Source organism: Stereum hirsutum (genome assembly GCF_000264905.1).
Source record: "Stereum hirsutum FP-91666 SS1 unplaced genomic scaffold STEHIscaffold_3, whole genome shotgun sequence".
Taxonomy (NCBI): Eukaryota; Fungi; Basidiomycota; class Agaricomycetes; order Russulales; family Stereaceae; genus Stereum; species Stereum hirsutum.
In genome coordinates this window covers 3,000,319-3,018,702 of record NW_006763133.1, presented here as the reverse complement: position 1 = coordinate 3,018,702, position 18,384 = coordinate 3,000,319, and the positions used below count along the sequence as shown (strand labels likewise).

The 18,384-nt window shown below is 53.4% G+C and overlaps 5 protein-coding genes across 5 annotated transcripts; 4 read left to right on the top strand and 1 right to left on the bottom strand.

Moving 5' to 3' along the window:
- Positions 1 to 345: 345 nt before the first annotated feature.
- On the top strand, positions 346 to 6,879 carry STEHIDRAFT_154211 (uncharacterized protein; the record flags this gene model as incomplete). The annotated part of the gene is made up of 21 exons (XM_007301277.1): positions 346 to 465; positions 521 to 751; positions 810 to 1,022; positions 1,138 to 1,217; positions 1,278 to 1,312; positions 1,365 to 1,590; positions 1,652 to 1,754; positions 1,819 to 2,040; positions 2,101 to 2,220; positions 2,287 to 2,314; positions 2,374 to 3,651; positions 3,710 to 3,757; positions 3,809 to 4,773; positions 4,826 to 5,128; positions 5,166 to 5,216; positions 5,275 to 5,430; positions 5,484 to 5,973; positions 6,028 to 6,153; positions 6,215 to 6,378; positions 6,435 to 6,571; positions 6,657 to 6,879. 21 exons carry the CDS (start codon positions 346 to 348, stop codon positions 6,877 to 6,879), a joined length of 5,319 nt encoding a protein of 1,772 aa, XP_007301339.1.
- Positions 6,880 to 8,337: 1,458 nt separating this feature from the next.
- On the top strand, positions 8,338 to 9,078 carry STEHIDRAFT_154210 (uncharacterized protein; the record flags this gene model as incomplete). Its single annotated transcript, XM_007301276.1, has 1 exon — positions 8,338 to 9,078. One exon carries the CDS (start codon positions 8,338 to 8,340, stop codon positions 9,076 to 9,078), a length of 741 nt encoding a protein of 246 aa, XP_007301338.1.
- Positions 9,079 to 9,665: 587 nt separating this feature from the next.
- STEHIDRAFT_166579 (uncharacterized protein) lies at positions 9,666 to 12,699 on the top strand (the record flags this gene model as incomplete). The annotated part of the gene is made up of 6 exons (XM_007301275.1): positions 9,666 to 10,953; positions 11,015 to 11,239; positions 11,322 to 11,604; positions 11,703 to 11,882; positions 12,014 to 12,177; positions 12,337 to 12,699. 6 exons carry the CDS (start codon positions 9,666 to 9,668, stop codon positions 12,384 to 12,386), a joined length of 2,190 nt encoding a protein of 729 aa, XP_007301337.1. The 3' UTR covers positions 12,387 to 12,699.
- Positions 12,700 to 15,127: 2,428 nt separating this feature from the next.
- STEHIDRAFT_93339 (P-loop containing nucleoside triphosphate hydrolase protein) lies at positions 15,128 to 16,745 on the top strand (the record flags this gene model as incomplete). Its single annotated transcript, XM_007301274.1, has 4 exons — positions 15,128 to 15,539; positions 15,616 to 15,860; positions 15,945 to 16,249; positions 16,332 to 16,745. 4 exons carry the CDS (start codon positions 15,128 to 15,130, stop codon positions 16,618 to 16,620), a joined length of 1,251 nt encoding a protein of 416 aa, XP_007301336.1. The 3' UTR covers positions 16,621 to 16,745.
- Positions 16,725 to 18,222, bottom strand: STEHIDRAFT_166577 (uncharacterized protein). Its single transcript, XM_007301273.1, has 3 exons — positions 18,068 to 18,222; positions 17,776 to 17,997; positions 16,725 to 17,709 (listed from the first exon to the last, which is right to left on the bottom strand). The coding sequence occupies exons 1-3, from the start codon at positions 18,164 to 18,166 to the stop codon at positions 17,206 to 17,208; spliced, it is 825 nt and encodes a 274-aa protein (XP_007301335.1). The 5' UTR covers positions 18,167 to 18,222; the 3' UTR covers positions 16,725 to 17,205.
- Between the last annotated feature and the right edge of the window lie 162 nt (positions 18,223 to 18,384).

Here is an 18,384-nt window from a genome sequence, read left to right as displayed (position 1 = left end):
CATTGTGAGGCTCTTCTGAAGCTGCATAGTCACAAAATGAATAAGGTGAAAAGTGAGCGGGCGTAAAACAATCGCGCGCAAAAAGACTGATGACGAGAATGACCAAAGACTGACGCAGGCGGCAGCGCCGCAGAACTCAAGCCAAAGCGGAACTTCGGAAGAGAGCGGACGCGGAAGTAGCCGAGCGCTCAGCGCGCCGCGAGGAATATCCACGTGATCGCGTCGCGGAGCTCGAACGGCGAACGCGTCGTTGGCCCCTGTTTTCCGAAGACTTGGCTTGACCTTGGACATGTCGCACATCTCCCTCCTCTCAGGCTCAAGCTAGACCGTCGCTTTCTTTGACCTATGGAGAAAAAGTCTGGAATGATTCAAGAGCTCATCCACGAGCTCAAACGACAGGCTGGGCCATGGAAACAAGAGCTCAAAGACTGCGTTGCCGAGATCTCGGCATGTCTTGACAGCCTGGTGAGTCCTGTCGTACTTTAGGGGCCACAAGTACTCTCTGACTTGCTTTTCCAAGTTCGAAGACTCTAGATCTGTCCGAAAAGTGGATACAGAGGCAGCCTGTCAAGTTTTCCGACGCTCTTTTCGGCCTCTTTATGAATCTTTTCCTCTGCTTTCCTTACAACTTTCCGTCCGCGTTTTTACCATAATCACAGCCGACAAGATTGTCAATGCGGAAGTACGAGACGGTAGTCCTGATAGACTATACTGGGATGACTTGGCAGCGCAACTTCTGTCCGGGGTGCTTGTGAGTCGCAAACTATCTGGCTGGTCGTTCAAGCGAATTCATGTCACGGCATCTGCAGGATTACTTGGACGATCACGACTCCGGTATGTTTACGCATAACATCTTAGCGCAATCCACGCCAATTAGAGCCACAGAAACTCCCAAGTCAGATAGCCACAAGGTCAAGACTTCTGTCGGTCAAGCTTTCTACGCCAACCTCTGCCTTACTTTCTTCCCATCCGAGCCTACCGCGACCACGACAGTCATCCACAGTGGCAAGTTACGCGATTTGGTACGTGCAACTCTCTTTTGTTCGCTTCCTGTGTCGTACATGCTTTACTCATTACTCCTTCTCTGACTAAAAAAAAAACTGGATATATGCGCTCAAATCTGGGCTGATGCTGCAGGCCTACCGGCTACTCTCCCAAACGGCAAGTTCTCATCCCGAAAACCAACAAAAACTCCGCAAACCGAGTGTTCTTGGAGGGTGAGGACGCTTTTTCTTCGAGTCTGATCTCCCTCATGCTAAAGTGCTTTCTGGTCCCAGGCATCGACTAGGTCGACTTATCCTTCATACGAAAGGTAAATAACGCCGATTTATGCCATGATTTTCCTGCGGCTCACACTATTTCAGATTATCTCCCGTTGGAGGGCCTCCTGGACTTGCTCGCTCCATTGATACCTCCACTCAAGGTCTCCTCCCCGCGTGTTCGCGAGAAATTCATCAAGGAGGCTTTTGAAGGGACACAGAGTAATGCCGGGGATGCAATTTGTCGGCTATTGATTAGCACCACGAACATACGCGAATGGGAAGAGATGCATTCGAAAGTCATAGATATTCTTGCCAGTGATATAACGTTGTCAGTTATTATTCTCACTATGGCGTGTTTCTCCCAAGCTGATAAGTCTCCATGCTCACAGCCCCCAGCCATTTTCTGTGGCGGAGATTGTCATCGGGAATTCTGCATTCCGTTCCCCCGAACGCCTGATATTCGATCGTCAACATGCAATATATACCGTCGACGTGCGTAATTTGTCCGCTTATCCTTTAAGAGCATTGCTAGACATCGAGTTGACCCCCACGACAGGACAACGGTGCGTGCGAGACGATCAGAGTTCCATTCAAGACCGTCAAGCAGGTCAAGGTGGAAAGCTCTTCCGGGTCTATTCAAGTTCTAATGTCCTCGCCGGCCATGTTCGGTGACCTGCCCATGGCGCCAGCCGAGGGTCATGATCCATCTTCTATGACTTTCCGACTTCGAAAATCCGACGTCGACAGGTTCGTGACCACGGTCACCAAACGCGGCATGGTACGTACTGCTCATGTTTCGTTTTCAGTAGTGTTATGGGGCTAATTTTTATGCGAGCAGGGGTCCATAACCTTCAAGGATGGCACGGCGGTGGTGAGGTCGAGACATCGCTTCTCTCTCGTGAGAACGACGTTAGGGGCAGATCCATCCGACGACTTGCCCCCACCCCCTTCGTACGATGTGAGTCGTTGATGGTCTTATGTTTTCTTCTTCTTTGGTTGCAGTGGGGCTCAATATCTCGTACAGGAAAAGGTCAAGAGTCTACAAGCAGATGGTACGTGTCTCTATTCACCTGAAATACACCTTCTTACACTCTTTTACCATAATACATAGACTCTTCCGACAATGAGAGCAAACCCGACTCCCGTCGCAGTGGCAACTTGTCGATCCACGCACCCAGCGCGTGCAAACCGATCACTTCTTATCCCATTCCCATTCCTGTTTCCATTCCCGCACCGACCCATTGTCTCCCAACACCGGCTACCCCACCTCGGGGACCTCAAGCTCCCCGTCACCCTACACATCCTGCACTCACAATCCAAGTTCAGGTCCAAGCCCCTCCCACACTGACCCGCGGTCGATCTCCCACTATTGCTTCATCCGGCCAGCTCCCCAGGACCCAGAGTAAAATGATGCGTGACGGCGTCTTCGGAGCGAGCGACGAGGAGCTCTCTGAGTTGTCTGAGCATGAGATAGTTGCGGTGCCGAAGAAGCTATTCGACGCTCCTCCCGGTGCTGGTGCTTCGAAGACTGCGCCTACTCGTGTGACGAAGGAGAATAGTGGCGCCGGCAGAGGTAGGAAGTGGGGAGGACAACAGGGCTCTGGGGGCGGCGAGGGCAAGGCGGAAGAAGAGGTCACTGATCCTTCTTCAGGTTCAGAGTCGGATAGGGCTCCACCTGTCAGGGGACGTGGACGAAAGGTCGTCGGTTCATTCGCCAGCAACCCTACCGCGACGCAGCAGGAGAAGAAGTCACCCAAATCATCGAAGCAAAACAAAGCTCCTGTCAAGAGGCGTGCAGTCGCAGAGGAGTCTGAGATCGACGAGGATGGTCATTCGGGGTCGGAGTCGGACAGAGCGCCTCCGGTTAAAGGGAAAGGAGGGAGGGGAAGAAGGGTTGTGAGCTCCTTCGTCAGTGAGGGTCAGGTCGAAGCGGCTCCAGAGAAGGCAGAGGCGACGGCATCGAAGGGGAAGCTGAAGAAGAAGAAAGCGATCGCGAAGGAGCTCGAGTACGAAGACGATGACGAACGTCCTCCCAGCCCTCCGTCTCAGTCTGCGGCGACGATCAAGACCCAAACCCGTCCAGCCGATAGAAAATCTGTTCCACAGCCGCCGAAAGCGAAGGAGGTAAAGCAGAAGAGGAATGATGTGGTCGAAGAGCCTATGGAGGAAGAGGAAGGAGAAGAGTCTCCCGCTCCGAGGAGATCTACAAGGGCGTCTGCTGCCGCTGCCTCGAAGAAGATCGCGAATGTGGTAGCTGCGGGGAATAGTTCGCAGGAAAGTGGCACCGAAGAGGGCGCGAAGGAAACGAACTCTCCTCTTCCTCTTCCTCCAGCTCCTGTTCTTCCCCAGGTTGTTGCGAAGCCCAGAGCGGCGATCACAAAGACCAAAGGTCGGTGTTTCTGTTCTTGTTGTATGGTGCGACGACTAAAACGGGCGCATATACCCAGGTAAAGCGCGTGCAGACGACAGCGAAACTTTGGTTCCCACTTCAGAAGGTGAATTATATCGTCTGTTAGTTTTCAATCCAGAGCTCAATTGTATCGTAGATCGGCCTAGAGTTAGAAAGGATCCTACAGTCATTCCCTCGCCTCCCAAGCCAACGGAAGATACCACTCGGACAGTTGGGACTAAGCGCAAGCGTGGAGCACAAGAAGACCGTGACGATAATCCTTTTCTCGTCAACGACGAGACCACTGCGCCCCCCTCGCCCAAGCGTATTCGTGCATCAGAAGCATCTGCGAAACCAACCAAATCCGCTGCCGCCCGATCAGACTCTCAAGTCACCAAATCTCGCAACAACGCTACTACCCGGACCACCAAGAAATACGGGGCCAAGAAGGACAAAACATCTCATCCCGCCCGCCCTTCGACTCGAGCTGAGGCTATTGAGATCGATTTCGACGAGATTCCGGGTTCACACCCGGCTCGAGTCACTGCCCCTTCGACGTCCACTTTTGCATTCAATACGTTGCCTCCTTCGTCGCCACAGAGGTCTAGTTCGCCACCCACTGTCCTTCCTGTGACGAAGCCTCTCATCTCTGGTATGAAAGGGAAGGATGGCAAGGTTACTCCCCAGAAGAATGCGCAGGCCATAGCTCCTACCAAACCTCGTCCTCGGGCTATAATCACGAAGAAGGAGAACCCGCCACCGCCACTTCCCAAGGAATCTGACTCTGAACCTCCGGGTCCTCCAGCGAAAACGAGGACAACGAAGCCTACGACACGTGCACCTGCTGGCGGGAAGAAGTCTGGAAAGCGTGGTGCTCGACCTTTGCCTGAGGATCTATCTTCGGATTCCGAACCCCCGAAAGCGACGAAGGTCATCAAGTCGTCCAAAACGAAGCGTGGGGCGAAGAAGGCTGCTGCTTCTGCTGTCGTGAAGAACGATCGGCGCTCAGGAAACCAGGATGAAGATGAGGATGGGTCTGCTGTGGAAGATGAGATTCAGCCTTTCTCATCGTCTCCTAGGGAGACTAGGGCTGCTGCGAAAACACGGGCAGCGGGCAAAGTCGTATGTCTCTTTCATTCACTTAACGTCCATGACCGATTTGACCATGTCCTAGTCCACGAGTCCAAATTCCGTAACGACCAACAACGAAGCAACGAAGGCGAAACCAGCAGCCAAGTCGAACAAGTCGAACAAGGCACCATGGCTCGATGAGAAGTTCTCGCCGAAGAGCAAGGAATTGTCTGGAGACGCCGCAAAACTTCGTGGAGAGCATCTCGTCTCTGCTGACGAGGTCATGGCGGGGCCGTCTGACTCGGAACTGGTAGCTAAAGATTGGGAAACCATGGAGGTTGTGGAGAATGCTGCTGAAGTGATACCGGAGCCACCGTCGGTCAAAGAGGCAAGCAAGATTTTGGTTGTTTGTCCAGGTTGTACTCATCATCGCCGTTCTTCAGACCACAGTTAGGTCGCTCCCTGGCCGAAAGTCGAGCACAGCTGTGACTGGTGTAGGTCGCCTTTCATAATTAACTGTTTGTGTGCTGATGCATTGAGCGCTTGATACAGACCGATGTCCCAATGGCCGATGCAAGGCAGGATAAAGAGGCATGCCTTGTCTCTATATCATCATGCGCTTTATATATTTATCATACTGTTCCACAGCGTCAACCAATCACCGCTCAACTTCATCCCGGATTCAAGTCCAAAGCAGGAACCTTTGAAGTAAGTACCGCCAGGCTTAAGTCTGTTCTTCTGCTCAACTTCGTCGGTCGCAGGATGTTATCATGGCTCCTCCCAGCCGAACGGGATCCCATGGCGAGCCCGAGGAGATGGAAGTACTTCCTGAACAGCCTTCCCGTGAAAGAACGGCCACTACGGCCTACGCCACCCAAGCTCCAGCCCAGTCCCCCAGCCCTTCGCCTCCACCCGCACCTCTTGTCGACACCGTCGAAAGTGACCCCGACGCAACTCTCCTGCCAGATATTGGTGAATTCACTGTCAGAAGCAAAGCCTACGACGTTATTATTCAATCTCCCCAGTCTCACGGCCAACAGGTACATACACCTTTGGAGGTCCGGAACGTGTCTATGTCGTCGCCGCCACAGAGAGGAGCGACGAGCGTCGAGAGGCATCGGAAGAGCGTTTCGTTCTTGGAACGTGAGGAAGAGGATATGGACGTCACGGTCGTGGGGGGATTGCAAGATGAACACGGGGAAGGCGAGGCTGAACCTATTGTTGCAACGACAGAAGAGAGAACGCGCCAGCGTGAGTTATCAACCTTTCATCCTGCGCCGTATCGTTAGCTCAATTGTGTACCAGCGATGTCGTCGAAAGCTCGTGGAAAGCAACGCGCAGTCGAGGAACGGCCTTCTCCACTCGCGTTCACACCGAAAGCGGGGTATCTTAACTTGCATGGCTCTGTGCAGCCATCTCGTCCTCGAACCGGTATGCTCTCCGCCAACTCTATCCTCAACTACAGCCAAGCTAACATGGATGCACTATGTAGCGGATCCACCGCGTCAAACATTGGCCTCTGCGAGCTCAAAAACCAACGCTCAGGACGTTCCTTCCCGGTTCGAGCAACCTGTCCGCCAGGGTTCCATCGGTAATCGTCTTCGTCCACGGGAAGAGCGTCTAGCCACAGACGACCCACTTGAGGTCATCTATGAGGTTAGTTTTGTTGTACCATGCAGAAAGACATGAACGAATATTAATCCCTCTTTCAGACCATCAACAAGATCACAGACGCCATCAAGTATGGAATACAATCCAAGTACGACGGTGTGCGCGATAGTACTCGACAGTTGAAGACGAAGCTTCTGATGCGAGCCATGGAGGACCTTGATGAGCTGCATGAGGATAAGTACGACCCTCTCACCCCGTCATCCTTCCTCCATCTTAGCTTTGCTCTCGTCTCCACCATTCAGTCATACTAACATCCACCGCAGCGTCACCACCTACAACACCCTCCTCGCTCTCGAACAAGCCTACACCGATTATTCCCAACGCTCTCTCGACGCCCTGACGGAAGCTCACCGTGTCGGCGCAGAGAGCCAGAAGAAGCTGAAGGAGCTGATTAAGGAACATGATAAGATGGCGAAGGAGCATGCGAAGAAGGTTCCGAGTGTGAAGGGTTTGCCGGGGAGTATCGCGAAGTGGAAGACGAAGTGATCGCTACTATGAACGCTCTCTGACTCTGCTATCGCTTTTGGACTCGGCCTGCTTGTCTCCTTTTCTCGATCCCTGACACCTCGGATTCTTGGTCTTTCTTCCCCTCTGCCTCTGTTGCGCTTCCTGCCTCGACCCGGACTCATGATGCCTGCTTGCTATGCCTCTGCACGGTCTCTCGTCTCTCTTCTGTCTGCCGTGCCTCTGAACCACCGCATGCCCGTTTCTTGATCTTTCTTGGTCCTCATGCTCTTTGCTCGCCCTCGCAACTCCTTTCTGCGTGTCCTCTCTCTCTGTTCCACAAAGCCCCCTCAGCTTCGGACGCGCTGTTTTTTCTTGCTCTGAATCGTTGGGCTGTATGCTATATGTCTTTCCCTTATGCTAACTGTATGACTTATGACTCGTGGATTGACATCGTCTTGTCTCGTCTCGTACCGTACCGTAGCATGATTCAGACCGCTTGTAGCCTCTAGATTGGCCATTGTATTGTAATTTGTGTGTGTGTGTGTGTGTGTGTGTGATGGAAAGATAGGGTCGTTTTGTACACTTTTGTAATCAGTCGGAGTCTTGTTGCGGACATGGGGTCAATGGATGTATTATTTCTTTCATTCGTGAATATGACGGGTGTACAAAAACATAGTCGATGATACATGATACACGGTAGCAGTTAAAGTCGGTGTACGATCATACTAAGTATGAGGAAACCCCTCTGAGTTTGAGTGCACACGGAACGCAGGCAAGTTGAGCTAGATGAGGGAGCGATGAGTATGTATGTTAGGACCTGTCGGTGGCCATGGAGGCCCGCATTTTGGTCTGTCTGAGGCTTGGACTGGGACTGAGACGCGACAGTCTCGCGTATACGCCACCGCCACACTGACGCAGGCCCAGCTGTCTACCGACTCGAGTTGAACAAAAAAATCCGAAAATCCGAAAATCTGAAGGTGTCAGTATCAGTATCTTCCAACCAACACTCACGATCTAGACTCCAGTTACGAGCCACCAGGACTTGGGGTGACCATGGGCCGAAGCGCAAGGATGTCAGATGCGAAATGTGAGATGTGAGACTTATACTCACTGGCCAGTGGCCGTCAGTTCCGCGAGGTTTCAGACCGGAGGACTGGCAGGAAGGGGCGAGGAGGAAGAATTGGTACAGTAGAAGAGTATAAAATGTGAGGGCGTGCGTACCTACGAGTGAGGTAGCAGACAAGGATATCTTTCTCTCATTTCCCAACTCTCGTCTTTCGTCACTGGTCTCTCCTGCTCTCGTCTTTCGTCTCTCATCCCTTGACCGCCTGCTCTACCACGAACCAGACTCCCTACTCAGATTTCGAGAGCTTACCATCCACACACATCCACACACACATCCACATCCAAATACCACTCACGCTTCGAACGCACGCACCACTACCACCAACCACTACCACCAACCCCTACCCCCACCCATCACCATCACCAATCACAATGTACACAATCCACAACCTCATCCCCCTCCTCCCCTCCCCCTCCCCCTCTCCCTCCCCCTCCCCCTCTGCCTCTCCTCCCTCCTCATACTCCACCCTCTCCTCCTCATCCCCCATAGCCACGCACATCCACGCCTCCATCTCCGCCCACCTCCCCCCAACCGAACTCCTCAAATCCATAGGCCTAGCCCTGGCCTTCATCCTGCCTATCATGCTCATATGTACGGTTTGGGGTGTTCTTCGAATCAGAGGCAGAACCAAGGCGAGGAAGCGAGAAGAAGAGCGGGTAAGGATGGGGAGGATGGGGAGGATGGGGATGGGGTTGAGGTCGGTGGTGCGAAGGATGGGGATGGGGGAGGGGTTGAGGGGTGGGGAGGGGATGGAGGGGATGGAGGGGTCGAGGTTTACGAAGCGGTTTGAGAGGAGGGGAAGGAAGGAGAGAAATGCCGAGGTAGGGATAGGAGGAGAAGGAGGAGAGAGCAAGTCGAGGTTTGCGCGGTTCGTGGGGGTTGTGCTTCGGTCCAAGGACGGCACGATGACGAGCAACACGGAGGAGTACGATATCGAGAAAGGAGTGCCGAGGATTACGATTACGATGCCTGTGCCGGCTGTTATCCGTGCGGATAGTCTCGAGAGTAAGGGAGGGGCGAAGGGTATTAGGGGAGGGGAGGAGCAGGAGTTAGCGGAGGGGATGCCTGTGGTGGCTTATGTGCGTGGGGAGAGCGTTGAGTCGAGGATTTGAGTGGTGTAGACGTACCTTGGGCATGCTATTTTATTCCGTTATGTATTTCACGAGAGGGACGTACGATTATGAGGTGTGTTTTGCGACGTTGTGGACCTATCATACATAATGAAACACACAAGGCCTGTTCCCGCTTTCTGCACATGAAGAAACGAATCCAAGCAAGGATATGTTCAGTCTGCACGCTCAGGATTCGTCAAGACAAAGGAGATGTGCATTCTGCGCCGACAGAATACAACCAGGATTCGGTTTTGCGAGGGCAGAAAGGAGGAACCTGCGTCGTATCATCGAGAGCTTGCGCCACAATGGGTGGCGTCGAACTGAACGAGTCATATTACGGAGTCGAACCACGTACACCTTTTGCGTTGAACACCTGTTGGAACGATGGTCACGATTGCAAGAAGAGAGCGAGCTATGAGAGGAAGAAAGAAAGATGAGCACATGATCAGAGGACAGAAACGGGCGGGCGCAAAGCGGTCGCGCGGCGATTGTCTGCAGTCGACGCGACACTTCGGTACTCTTTCTTGGACACAACGCCGTCGCCACTCGACTCGCAGACGCAGCTTGGATCAAGGGTGCTACGACCGATGCCAGCCTTCGACCCCGTGCGCGACGCCGTCATGAACTCACCCACCCAGCCGTCCCCCGGCCTCCCCCCGCCACCCTTCGCGTCCCCGTCTTTTTCCATCGGCAGGTCCTCCCGCCAGCATCAGCACCACCAACAACCACAACCAGAACAGGAGCAGCAGTCGCCACCAGCACCAGTTCGCCGTGCAACAGACCTTTCCGTGCTACTGAACAACCCTGTTCCTTCGATGCAGTCTCCATTCGCGCACGGGAGCCCAGCGCAGGCCCCGAACGGGCCCCCCCGCTCGCTCTCCCATCTTCTCATCTCAGACGAACACGTAACCTCGCCTTCTTCCTCGTATCCCCATACACCTCAGTCCCAGTCCGCCCCTGTTCAGGCGCCGCATCGGTACCCGCCATCGCCGGACGACAAACTCGCCAGGGCACCGCCTCTTTCCCGCCACTCCTCCACCCAACCCTCCCAGCTCTCCCTCCCCTCCCAGTTCCAACACGCCCCTCCAGAGCCAGATCATTCACATCCGACCTCTCCGTATCAGGAAACCACCCGCTCGTCCGCGTTCTCTTCGCCCGACGCGCTCTTCACGCCCGTCACGGAACGAAACCCGTACTTCCCTCAGGTCCCGCCGTCGCCGTACCACAACAATAATAATAGCAGTGCCGCTGCCAGCTCACGCTCCCCCGCAGTCTCGAACGTGACCCTCTCGAGACCTTCGACGTCCGGTTCGATATCATACCACCCCCCACCCTCGCCCTCTCCCGGTCTCCCTACCACGCTGGCGGCAATGCGTCCACCTCCATCTCCTCCTACCACTCGCAGACCTCCCTCTTCCTCTTCCTCATCCACACACACACTCCCCTCCCGCCCCACATCCTCTTCCGCCCCACCTCTTCCCCTTCCTCCCCAGCCCTCCCAACCTCCTCAACCTCAATCCCAGCTAATACCACGAAAACCACCAACGCTCCCCTACGCCCCCATCCGCAAAACAGAACCCACCACCGTCCTCATCCCGCTCTCTGCAGACGAAGCAAGGATGTACGCGAATTATATAGGCATGGGCGCGCGGAGGCTCGCGAAACGCAAGAGGGCGGAGATGGAGGAGGCGGAGAATCAGAGGGCTATGGGGGTGGTTGGGATAGGGATGGGGATGGGGAAGCGTGGACATGAAAATGAAGGCGGCGGGTATGGGGGGTATGGTGGGTATGGTGGGCCGGATGGGAGGGACGGGTTGGGGGAGGATGGGCCGAGGGTGAAGAGGAGTAGGGATGTGGGGATGGTGGTTACTCATTGTGCGTGTCATTCTCTTTCTCAGTATCATATCTTCTAGGCACTCATGACACCGACACACAGACAATGCGAGGCCGGAAGTGGGCCTCGTGCAGAGGAGGGAGTCGCCCATCATCGGTCTCCGTAACTTCAATAACTGGATAAAATCGGTACTCATCACGAAATTCGCGCATCCCGCGCTCGTCGCGTCGCCGAGCGGGAGGGGGAAGGTGCTCGATATGGGATGTGGCAAGGGCGGGGATCTCGCGAAGTGGAGTAAGGCGAGGGTGAGGGAGTATGTTGGATTAGGTGCGCTTTTACACCCATTCCTCCTTCCTACCCATACTCATTCGTACCAAATCCACAATTTTGGCATGACGAACGCACGCAGACATCGCCGCCATCTCAATCGACCAAGCCCGCACCCGCTTCGAATCCCTCCACCGCCGCTTCGACGCCTTCTTCTCCGCCCTAGACTGCTACTCCTCCCCTCTCCCCGCCGCCGTGCCCTCCTCTCGCCTCTCCACGCCCTTCGACGTCGTGAGCATGCAGTTCTGTATGCATTATGCGTTTGAGGACGAGGGGAAGGCGAGGTGTATGTTGGGGAATGTGAGTGGGTGGTTGAGGGAGGGAGGGGTTGTGGTGGGGACGATTCCGAATGCGGAACAGTTGTTGTTAGTCTTCTTTCTTTCTCCTCCTTACCCTTCTATTATCCACTCTTGGGAGGGGACATGCTGATTCTGGGACACGGACATGGTGTGTTGCGATACAGGGCCCAGCTAGACGCACTCCCCCCAAACGCGACGGACCTCTCGTTTGGAAACGCGGTGTATAGGATCAAGTTCGACGATCGGAATTCGAGACCAACCTTTGGACATCGCTATTCGTTCTTTTTGCAGGACGCGGTGGAGGATGTGCCGGAGTATATCGTGCATTGGGATAATTTCGTTAGGTATGCGTCCCTCTCCCTCTCCCTCTCACCTCCTTCTCCTCCCTCCCTCCCTCCGTCCCTCCATTCCTCTCATCTCCCTCGTTCACAAAACTGACCTCGACACCTCGACGTTGACCTGTCGGCGTATGTAGCATGGCAGCCGAATACGACCTCCACCCGATCTTCAAGCGCGAGTTCCACGAGATGTTCGAGGATGAGCACGAGCATCCCGAGTTTGGACCGTTGATGGAGCGGATGAAGGTGCGCGATCGGGACGGGGCGAGTCAGATGGATGAGGATCAGTGGGAGGCTGCTAGTGAGTTCCTATTCTTTCCTCTTCTCCCTCTTCTTTTTCTATGTTCGTGCTCCTTTTCCTTGTTGTTGGTGTTTTTTGTGGGGTTGCCTGTTTGTGTGATTTGTGGACGGGCGGGTGGAAGGATGTATGAGCTGATGCTGATGAATGATCGAATCATAGATATCTACATCGCGTTCGCGCTGGAGAAGAGGTCGACACCGTCACTGTAACTCTCACCTGCAGATCTCCTCTTCCATTTTTCCATCTTTTTCCATTTTTTTGGGCGTCTACGCTCTCCTCCGCGTCTGAGACTCGGGTGCTTGTTAATGTCACCCCTACGCGGCCTTTCGTGCCTTTACCTTCTACCTGCTACGTCTATTTTCTAGTACAGTGATACAGATACAGTATGCGCTCCCTTCCGACTAGTCACGATCAACCTTATGCTGTTCCTGTGCCGTGTCCGTTCCCTCCGAGTTTGAGTCAATGGTTTCAGCCAGAGTCACTAACTTGAACTAGTTCCAGATCATGTTCTCTCTCTCCTTTTTCTTTCACTTTCATGTCATGCCTGTGTATTTTATCATTACAGTACAGTTACGGTATATGTCTTGTATGAAGTATTTTGTTCGTTAGAGATTTGGTACGTTGTTGTGGGTGCGTGTCGTAGGTGGTCTATTTGAGTTTTGAGTTGGATTTTTGAGTCAGTTGGGCCACACACTGGTAGAACGGCCACTCGCCACTTTCGCCGTGCCGCCTTGCCGGTCAGTCTGGCTTACTAATAGGCGAAGTAGAGCAAAATGCAAACAAACGCACAATTATATACGTAGAGTAGCACACTGTCACGGTGTCGCGCATGAGTAGTGAATGAAGAACGAGGAGGAGACCATTTTCTGTCACAAAAAGTAGTGCATACAGCCCATGTACGCCCAATACAATCACCGCCGCGATGGTGTATCGGATATTGCTGTCACAAAAGTAATCCCGACGAACTTCCGAACTCTTCCGAGGTCGTCGGTTCAACACAGTCCGATGCCACTAATCGCGGCACCCATGCAGACTGAGTAGCACGCTACATTGCAGGTTTAATTCCGGGCTTCCTGCGAAATAAAAAACCCGAGTGGCTCAGTCTGCACATGGTGGAATTTTTTGGTGAGGATTTGGGGCTGGTTTTGATGACGGTCTTTTTTCACGTGCACACGCGACCGTCGACGCAACTATTGAGAGCTTGTTGAAAAGTCGTGAGTCTCCGCGATCGTTTTCGTCTGCCAGTGTCTGTGCACTGGCTACTTACTCGTCGTCACACCAGCTCATTCGTTATTAGGCTTGATGAATGCTCTAATTCTAATTCCAAACGTGTCTCGAATGCGGAATACTGAAAACTCGCCCGGACTTGACATCCTCCACTCTGAATCTCTAGAGTTTGGCCAGACCGTTCCTCCCATAGCTAGTTTTCGCAATGGCCTGTTGGTTAACATGTCCTTCCGACTCCTCATCCGCTGCACCATCTGAAGGTGAGCCACTCTTCCGCTTGGCTGATAACAGGCTTCTCTGTACCCCATTCCGGGTCCAGCGCGAGCTTCAGGCTCGGCCTCCATTCGTTCTTTTCGTCGGGACTAGCAGGATGGGCGCTGCTGTCGGTTCTTCTCCCAGGAGCGAACTTATCCACTTACATAGCCGGTGCAAATGTGCATGAAGGGCACGATTTCCTATATTTCGAAGTTTGGCGGGTGCGTTCTCTTCATTCCTTGGTGTGGCGTCTCTTTGTTGTCCAGGAGGAATATTATAGCACCTTTTCCGAGAGGGGCTTCTGATAGAGGTCTTTATCTTTCTATTCGTGTCCTGCGATAAATATGGTCTCTCTACCACGAGGTGAGGAGCCTTCATCACCCGCTTGGTCTCCTTACGGAACTCTGTGTGTCGGATCAGATGCATTTTTTCCTGGTCCTAGTGACCATAAGATCCAACGACTGGAACAAGCCCAGCGTCGATGACTCTATAAAGCACCATTCAGGATGTATCAATACTTACCTGGGCGAACCGTCTGTATATTCAGGACCGTTTGAAACGCCCTACGGATAGTCACCTGCTGGCCTGCTACTTCCTTTTACTCCTCGGTTCGAGAAACAAGGCGACATCTCCGCAAATTGCGGTAACGGTAACTCAGGCTTTCAGCGTGTCCTTGGGCGCCTTCCCGTATTCATTTTTGGACCGCCCGACTAGAGTTGCTGAGTGACTCGTCCTATGAATATCTGGCTGTTGTTGATGAACCACACGGCGGCGGTTCTTTACCGTCGTATCGATTGTTATAGTGCGTCATCTCTACTATGTCTAAAAAAATGCTCGAAGACCAGGGTTCACCACGTTTACCGAGCAAGGCTACTGGTCGCATAATTGTTTCCGCTCATTGATATTCGAAGCATCACCGCGAGCTGTTGCCTGAACATGCCTCTCGAGTCAGTAGGCGCTTGGAGATACGAACTCCCGTGCGACCTCAGTCACAACATTCGGAGCCTTCGCGTGACGTCCTTGGATCATTGGAACAGAGGTCACCTTGACTCCAACAGTCACAGTGGCTCGGACTGACGCCACCGAATCCTTGACCAAGTATAAAGGAGTGAGCCTCTTACGTGATGCGATCCCCACCCTTCCCTCCATCTCTCGAGCCCCATCCCTGTCCGTGAATCCCAACCGTAAAAAGTAAACAGCCATGTCGACCCCCCAGGATATCGAGAACCTTCAGAACGATTTCTTCGCTTCTGTCGTCGACTACTCGTTCAGCCAACCGGCCTCCGTCCCCGAACATGTCATCATGTCCAAACTCCGAGCTCTCCATTCAACCTCGCAGCACGTCGCCGTCGAGGACTGCTCCTTCCAGCTCTCTGCCTTCTTGAATGCAAGGGACATCACCTTCGCCATCAAGGACACTGGGTCCGAATATGCACCACATCAGTTTTTCAATTGGAATCATGCCCCGATGGGACAATCCGCATTGTACTCGACGCTCCAGTCCGGGCTCCTCGAGTTCGAGTGGGAAGGCACATCATTCTTGGTGTACAAACTTGGATGGCAATCGAACATAGGGCAAAGGAAAGCGCTGTACGACTTCGTCTTCGGGTCTAAGTCGAGCGGAAGGACAGATGAACCCTCGGACGGAGAGAAGCTGGTAACGGAAGTATATAGGTGGCAGACGAGCCTGAAGGACGAGATGTGGGTGTTCCAGGATGGGTCGTGGCAGAAGGATAAGGAGATGTGGAAGTCGATCCAGGCTTGTTCGTGGGATGACCTCGTGCTGGAGAGACAGTTCCAGCAGGGCTTGGCCCGCGATACGGAGACGTTCTTCAGCTCAAAGGACATCTATCAGTCGCTGGGAATCACTTGGAAGCGAGGTATGTGGTCCAGATCACCTCATGCCCTATCTATTTTTTCTCCTCGGTGCCAGAACTGATCCGGGCATTCGAATAGGCCTCCTCCTCCTCGGTCCTCCAGGAAACGGCAAGACCGAGAGCATCAAGGTCCTGCTGAAGGAGAGTGGCCAAGCTGCCCTCTATGTCAAATCTTTCACGACACAAGTAGGCCCCGAACACGGCGTCCGAGCGATCTTCAACCACGCACGAGCCAATGCGCCTTGCATCCTCGTCCTCGAAGACCTCGACTCAATGGTCGGCCCCGGTGTGCGCTCCTTCTTCCTCAACGAGCTCGACGGCCTGGTGAGTCCTCCCAGACCCCATCGATGTTCCTTCAAACGGGAATGAATTATTCATCAGTGAATTGGTTTTGACTTTGAAATATAGACCAAAAACGAAGGCATCCTCACCATTGCCACCACCAACCACCCCGAACGCATCGACGACGCAATCCTCAACCGACCCTCCCGCTTCGACGTCAAATACGACTTTATTCTCCCCACACCCGAGCTCCGCACCCAATACTCCATCAAATGGCTCCAGAAGATCGTCGACTTGGGCCCGAAGAAGGAGAGCACCGGTGGTGACGGCCAGGTCCTCGGAGCGGTGCGGTTCGAGAGGAAGCACGAGGATTTGGCGAAGGAGATCGCGGAACAGACGGACGGGTGGTCTTTTGCGTTCTTGAAGGAGCTGTACGTCCTTGGTAGTCACTGGCTTTTGGCTATTGAGATACTGACTGACATTTTTGTTATATGACTGATCAACGTTCGTCAGGTTTGTCTCCTTCCTCCTCCGTCTAGCACACGATCGCTCTCGCAGTGCTTCCGCCCCCACGAGCACCACCGAAACACAAGCTCCAGACGCCATTCTCATTAACCAGATCAGCAAGCTCGACGAGCAGATCCGTAAAGGCAACGAAGCGATGGCAGGAGAAGGCCCGGGGTCCGCAGATGGAGGGGACGGAGTTGTTGGCGGTCGAGTGGCTCGGAGGATGATGAGAGGCGGCTTTCAAGTCCCCATGATGATGGGTCACCAGGTGCCACACACCGGTGCCAACTTCTAAGGTGCTGGTTGTCCATGTCAGGTTACTTTGGGAGGAGGTCGTATGGGATGGGTTCGCTGTATCTGAGGAACTTGAAGCTTTCGAGAGTTTGTACGTTAGTGGGTATTTAGGATGAATAGATGTGATTATACACGGAGAGTCTGTATGCGACGAAGTATAGTGTGGCGCATTCAACACAGCATTGAGAACAAATTGACTACCGAACATCGAGACCAAATCGAGACTGTCCCATTGTCAGCTTAGGAATATAGGAAAGGTGTCAAAATAGGGCATTAATTAAGAAGGGATTACGAGCATGGTGATTTATCCTATTCAATGATATCGCAATGAAGCATGGAATATTACGGTGGCAGACGACCGTCCCGTGTACCTGCCAGATAAATACGAGCGCTGTGCGTATATGAAGAACAAAGCATGAAAGCGACGAACATTCCTCCAGAGCAACCTCTCAGCACGACTGACTACATAAGGACCAAAAATACAGAAAACCAGAACTAAAGCAAAACAAAACGAACCTCCGGCCCCCAAACGAGCAATACTCGGCGAAACGACTTTCGAACCCCGGCCAAGACCATACCTCTCACCTCAATCGAAGTGCGCCCAGTGCCCCTTCACGCCCAACCTGCACTTCTCACAATCCGTCCTCGGACCCATAGAGAACCTTGGCTTCGGTTTCGGTCGACCGTGCGCCCCGTCTGGCTGCACAGGAGGAGTCTCCATCCGTACATCTTCCCACATCGTCTGGTCCGCATCTACCTGCACATTTCCAGCTTGGCTGAGCGGCGAAGCAGGTGAAGGCGAATGATGCCGCAGGAACGAGGGAGGTAGAGGACCCGTCGGGCTAACGGGACTGGGAGTGTTGCCCAGTGGGGGCGTGGGTGCTGACGGGTGGTTTACTGTCAGGAATGGAGAGCTTGGATTCGGTAATGGTGGGGATGGTCGTGATGGATGGTCGAAGTGGGGATAGGGCGAATATGGTGACCCAGACATGGCGGAAGAGTGTGGCGATGCGTGGTCTATGGATATTGAGATTGCGGGAACTAGGGAGCGTGCCTGAGGAGATCGTAGTATTGGTTCGTCATCGCAGCTCTTTGTATGCATCGTGTGCATGTTCCGTTAGTCTATAGTAAAGCAAAGTTCCGCAACGATACTCACCATGCTTACATCGTCGCTGTGAGCGTAAGGCGACGCGTTTGGTGCGATAGTCAACTCTCGCGTCTGAGCGACCCATTGCTCTTCCCTCCCGTTTACATTTCCATGGTGTAGAGAGGGTGTAACTGGCGTATATGCCTGTGCGTGGGCCACCGCCTGGTACGAGGGCAGAGAGGATAGTAGGGGCACCGAAGTATCACTGTTCACGGAGACCAGTAGTCGTTTCTGATGCATAAAACTAATCAGTATCATAGAGAGATCTACACCGAAAACGGCTATCATCCTCGCCACCCACCATCGGTCGTTCTGTGGGACTCGGCGACTCTGGAGAACGTGCGCGCTTGGTCGAGCTTCGCATAGTGCGGAAGGAGGGTGACTTGAGGTCGATTTCCATTCGGATTTGCCTAGTTAACAAATTTGGATGGCTAGAGGAGAGGGTGAAGAGGATGTCTGATACCAACAAGGGAGAAGATGCTGGTTAAGAACAAAATAGAGAAAGATGATCAGTTCTGGGCGCACAGCAGCCGGCTTCGTTATATATGTCTGTGGCAATTGTTCGTGTCCGGAGCCAGTCAGTTGGGTCCATGCCTGTTGTGTCCAAGTCACGGTTGT

What these genes read in the sequence shown, in the direction of transcription:
- STEHIDRAFT_166577 (XM_007301273.1), bottom strand. Translation starts at nt 18,166, where the DNA reads ATGGAAATCGACCTCAAGTCACCCTCCTTCCGCACTATGCGAAGCTCG. An exon ending in GTCCCACAGAACGACCGATG is followed by an intron (nt 17,998 to 18,067) that starts GTGGGTGGCGAG and finishes TTTATGCATCAG; the next exon opens with AAACGACTACTGGTCTCCGT. An exon ending in ACAGCGACGATGTAAGCATG is followed by an intron (nt 17,710 to 17,775) that starts GTGAGTATCGTT and finishes ATGCATACAAAG; the next exon opens with AGCTGCGATGACGAACCAAT.